Source organism: Hydra vulgaris, chromosome 08 (assembly GCF_038396675.1).
Source record: "Hydra vulgaris chromosome 08, alternate assembly HydraT2T_AEP".
Classification (NCBI taxonomy): Eukaryota; Metazoa; Cnidaria; class Hydrozoa; order Anthoathecata; family Hydridae; genus Hydra; species Hydra vulgaris.
This window is the reverse complement of record NC_088927.1, coordinates 42,476,501-42,482,500: the sequence shown is the minus strand read 5'-3', so window position 1 is coordinate 42,482,500 and position 6,000 is coordinate 42,476,501. Positions and strand designations below refer to the sequence as shown.

The 6,000-nt window shown below is 27.6% G+C and overlaps 1 protein-coding gene across 1 annotated transcript in view; it reads left to right on the top strand.

The window, feature by feature from the left end:
- Window positions 1–6,000, top strand: part of LOC136083860 (uncharacterized) — a 193,218-nt gene that overhangs the window by 169,509 nt on the left and 17,709 nt on the right. Inside the window, exon 28 of the mRNA XM_065803768.1 lies at window positions 4,855–4,953. Within this exon, the coding sequence (XP_065659840.1) occupies window positions 4,855–4,953 (99 nt within the window). The remainder of the gene's footprint in view (window positions 1–4,854; window positions 4,954–6,000) is intronic.

Genomic DNA, 6,000 nt, shown 5'->3' with positions numbered 1-6,000 from the left:
GATTTAGGACCACTTTCGGTTATAAAATAGTTAACAATGTCCAGTCACTCATTTTAGTTAAAATTTTTGTCAAAAGTTGATTAATTTTGTATTCAATTAAGAACAATTTTTCATTCCGGATTTTTTGTGAACAGACGTTATTTTATAGGTTCCTCAGAGACCCTGAAAATTGACTAGGAATCCCAGTCTGAAATAATTTCTTATTTAAGAAAGTTTAGAAAAATGGCTTATGATTGTTAAAATTTGTCAAGTTGTTTGAGCAACAACAACAAAAATTTCAGCAAGCCGAGAGCTGGTGAACATTTAATAAGGAAATAAATTTAACTTGTGATGTACTAAAAGGCATACCCTATATTTTTTTAATTTGACTCCAAAAACTTGAATATTATATATATATATATATATATATATATATATATATATATATATATATATATATATATATATATATATATATATTATATTAGGGTTTTCCAGGCTATAAGGGTGAAATTTTTTCAAACTTCAAAATGCCTAACCTCTGTTTCATTAGACTCCATAAACTTGAATATTAAATGTTATTGAAATCGGATAACAATAATCAGTGTCGACTTGATGTCATAGTTAAAGTTGAAAAGTTAGTATAGGACTATAGGGACATCGTAGAGTTCATTATTTATATTTAGTAAATAAAGCACATTATAATTTTTTATCATGTATTTATAATAAACGACTTGTGAATCATTAAACTTCCTTTTTAAAGTTTGCTTATTGCAATCAGGATATACGTTTCTGTGTTCTTGTTGTATTCAACTTAATAAAAATACCTTTTACTCCTCTGCAAGTATGATTAAACCATAAAAATGGTTTAATCACTGTTGAAGTCTTGCATTAGATTAACCGCTTTTTCTGCCATATTATTCACTGCTCTCGGTGTCAATAACTTCCTTTTAGTTTGTTGGAACAAATCATCATTTAAACATAAAGAAGGGCTCTTCAGAAAGCTGTCAATTATTTTGAGTTGATTAACTAGAAACTTAATTTTGACAGAAACAAAGTCATAAATGTTTTTCTCTGAAATTAAATCAGAAGGTACAGTTATTAATTGTATGGTAAATTATAGAAGAAAATTTAAGAATAATTTACATATAAGGCATACCTAAAAGTGGGCCACAAAAGTTTACTTTTGATGCAATGTAACATTTATCGTGGGCTGATGGTTTTCTTTAGCTAAGTTAGCAACCATATCTACTTTGGTTTCTTGATCGACGTTATTGTCAAATAAAGACAAATCACACACTTCATCTGTCAAATACATAAATGCTGGCAAAACTTCTGTAAAGCTGTTTTGGAAATGCTTTTGTCTATTGTTTCATAAGCTTTCATTGACTTCAAAAAGCAAAAGTTATGATAGGGTGCTTTTACTGCTAAAATGCATTGGAGCCAGATTTTGATATAGTGTGTCAGACATCCAACAGAGCTGCCTTATTCTTGTTTAGAATTCTGAATTGGAAGCTTAGTATTGATATTTTTAACAAATAAATGGCTCTCACCATCTACTGAGCTTGGTGCATAGTGCCTAGAGCTATCTCTTAAATTTCTTCTCTGTATAACAAGAAATGTTATTGAAAGCTCAATTAATTCACAATAATCATCTCAAGCTGTTTTTTTTGGTCAATTCAAATTTGTAGAATTCTAGCAGTTTATTAATTTCTAAAACATTTAAACAAGATTTTTCTGTACAGATTTGTATTTTTTTGGCATAGACATTTTTCCATTTTTTTCGGAACTTTTTAAACAATGAAATGTTTGGGCTTCTAGTTACGTGGCTGAATTTTGCTTCAAACACACGTTTTAATACTAGTTCGTAGACATGATTGTGGCAAACAAAAATAAGCATTTCTCTATCCAGTTTTTGTGCGAGAAGCACGCATACACCATTAGTACGACCTGTATTTGAAGCAGTTGTATCACAACAGAGAATCTGCACTCTGTCCTCGAGATTCTGGTTAATAGTAACATTCCAAACAGGCTGGACTGTTCGCTTTATGATGAGCTGTCCAAATTTGGCTTAGCGATAAGTTGTTCGTTATCATCATATGAAATAACTATCTGAAGGGCTACTTCTTTAGATTTAAGTAAATCTAGAGCTAGAAATAGTTTGTCATCCTAGTGGACAGTTACTGTATCCAGGATATTGTTTTGAAAATTAACTTTTATAGCTTCAATCCGCTCTCTTCGCATTCCTGTACGAATTCTATGGTTTAAGGATTTGCTTATAAAAAAGTCTTTTTGCTTATAAAAAAGACTTTTTTATAAGCAAATCCTTACTGCTAATATATATGTATATATATATATATATATATATATATATATATATATATATATATATATATATATATATATATATATGTATGTACTTTAATTAATGTTTGGAATTACTAATATCGTTTGAACAAAGAATGAACTTTAAAAGTAATAAGTGCTTTATAAAAGTAATATCGCTATTATAGTCTTATTACTTTTATAATGCAGTTAGTGACTAGAGTGTTATTACTTTTGTAGTCAAAGGTTTATTGTTTTGTTTTGTTTTTTATAACTTTCTTGCTAACAAACTTATAATAATTTGCCCCTTAAAAACAAAGTACACAGCTTTGCATAAACTAAAATTTTGAAGACCAGATATTTTTCCAGAGTTTGTTAATCGTGATTGCTTAATTCGACCCTTTATATATACTTGTTACATCAAAATTATACAAATATATTTTAAAAACAGATGACAATTTATATTTTTGCTTTCCTCTTTAAAAAAAAAACAACAAATAAAATATAGGGAAATCATTCTTTTTAATGTTTAAAACTGTTTTTTTTTTGTTTTGTTTTTTTATTGCTTTGACCTACAGAAAATAATAACCACTATGAAGAAACAAAAATAAAAACAGTACACAAATTATTTAAACTATTGTTATCATTATTTTCTATTTAAGTTTATTTTAATTTCCTATTATGTTATTTTGCTTTCTTTGTTTTTAACAACTTTTTCAGTAACGCATATAATGAAACTTGCAAATTGCCATGACCAAGTTGTCTAAATTAAAATACTCATGCGTGGACATACAAGACCAAAAACTGCACGTGTTTCCTGGGAAGGCTTGATATATATATATATATATATATATATATATATATATATATATATATATATATATATATATATATATATATATAATATATATATACATATCCACATATCTTCTAACCACCCACCACAAATTATTAAACATTTACCTACTTCAATTTTAAACAGACAGATCACAAAATTCCTCCAGCGAAGTTATATTTATTCAATCTAAAAACGAATATGAACAAGCACTAAAAAATAGCGGATACAAAAACTACTCCCTCAAATATCAGATGAAACAAAAAACACCCCAGAAAAATTGTAAATGCAATATCATATGGTTCAACCCCCCATTTAATAAAAATGTCTCCACAAATGTTGCAAAAATGTTCTTGTATTTACTAGAAAAAAATTTCCCTAAGACGCACAAACTTCACAAAATCTTAAACAGAAACACTGTAAAAGTAAGCTACAGTTGCACTGAAAATATAGAAAAAATTATAAAAAACCACAACAAAAAAAATTATCTTCCCAAGAATTGAAAATAATGATCCAAAATGCAATTGTCGAAACAAAACAGAATGCCCCTTGAATGGTAAGTGCAAATCCACGAATATTATATATAAATGCATCATTGCAGCAAAAAACCAACCCAACAAAGTTTATATCGGATTAACGGGAGGTGAGTGGAAAACCAGATACAACAATACAAATCATCATTCAATAATATTAAATACAAAAATTCTACCGCCCTATCAAACTATGTCTGGGATTTAAAAAACAATTTTAATGAAACCCCTATGCTAACATGGTCTATTCTCAAATCAGTACCTCCCTACTCGAATATTTCCAAAAGATGCCCACTATGTCTGTATGAGAAATTTACTATTATATCATATCCAAAACCTGAAGAACTGTTTAATAAGACAACCGGAATTATATCAAAGTGCCCCCACGAAAATAAATTCTTATTAAAAAATTACAAAGCTCACTACAAACCTGACTAACAACTAAAAAGAAAATAACTATACTAATCTACTCCATATATCTCTAGGCTAACTAATAATTTACTCACATACACAGCTTTTGTTATATATTTCATAATATTATATATATTTTTATATCAATTTTAGTTCTTATTTTATTATTTTTTAATACACAAATCATACACATTAACACATAAAAAATATTTTAAACAACATTAAACATATAACTATTTCACAACTATTAGCCAACTAAAAACAAATTAATAATATTAGTAACCTAACTACTAATCAATTTCTGTCCCTTAACGATCCAACATGCGAATATAAACCGTAACATCCACTAAATAAATCATAACAAAGTTAAACTTTTACTACTTGCCTTATGATTGTGATAACGCATGAAACTCAAAATTGCAATATTAAATTATATTATAAACATTAGCATTTAGCTAATTCCTGGTACTGCGGGTAACAGTAACATATATAATATACATACTTATATATATTTTATAAATTTTAGTCCAAAATAAATATAGTTATATATATATATATATATATATATATATATATATATATATATATATATATATATATATATATATATATGTATATATATACTTATATATGTATATACTTATATATGTATATACTTATATATGTATATACTTATATATGTATTTATGTATTAATGTTACATGCTATTGCTAACTTGTTATTAGCCTTGATTACACAATTGATGTTTGTAGCTAGTTATTATTTATGTTTAAGGTGATCATGGTAAGCATTCATCTACTTTCAAAAGCTCATAAATGTGACCAAGTTGTTTCTTCACTAAAGCAACTTATTGCTGTTGTCAATATAACAAAGGTTTGTGCTTAGTAAAATTTTGAAGTACATACTTTTAAACAACTCAATATTTTTTTATTTATCAATCAATTGTATTTTTAATGCTTGCATTTTGTGAATATTCTTTTCATTATTGTTATTCTTATTTTATTATTATTATTATTAATATTATTTTTTTTATTGGCGAATAAATTATTTATTGTGCACTATTTTACAAAAATTACTATTGGTAATTTTTACAAAAATTGATCTAAAAAGCTTTTTTCTCCATTTTCCGCAAAAAACTCTACAGTTAAGAGGCAAATGGTGATTGCAATTTCAGAAATTATTCCTGAAAGCTATGAAAATCTCAAGCAGGTACTGAACAAGTTGGGTCTTGATGGAATAATTTTTGTTTCATTATGTAACATGAAACTTGTCAACATTGTGTTTGGTCAACAATCTCTGTGCTTGGTCTACAATCTACGTTCATGTGCTCATCTTTGCACTTGGTTTAATGTAGAGTCCAAAAATCTTTACCATAGTGGCAAACTCAGAACCTTTGGGTCCATTCAAAGTAATAATACAAATTTTAAAAGTGTTGCAGCCAACCCTACAAGAGCAAGAGACTTTCAAAATGTTTTCATGAACTCATTATCATGTTGCCATATGATACTCTGATTATAGATTTCATTCCACTTGTGGAGCTTCACTTGCTTCTTGGGTTGGTGAGCCACTTATTCAAGAGCTTTGGTCTTATCTGGCGAGCAACAACAGAATAGCCAAAAATGGTAAACAGCACCCATTTGTAAAGCCACAAAAGATCAAGTGGCCATCCAGACTATCAAACAAAACTTTTTAGAGTTGTATATTATTTCTGTTTTTAGAAAAAAGTAATATACAATTCAAATATGAAAAATTAATTTTTCATATATGAACCACTTTTTCACAGACAAAATAGTCTGATTTTGGGATTGATACCAATGTAACCATCAATTTATGTACTACTATACCCCAAAAGGTTTTTCTCAGGATGGAAAGTTCAAATTAATTTGAAACACTTACAGCATTTTGTAACATGTAGGGTGT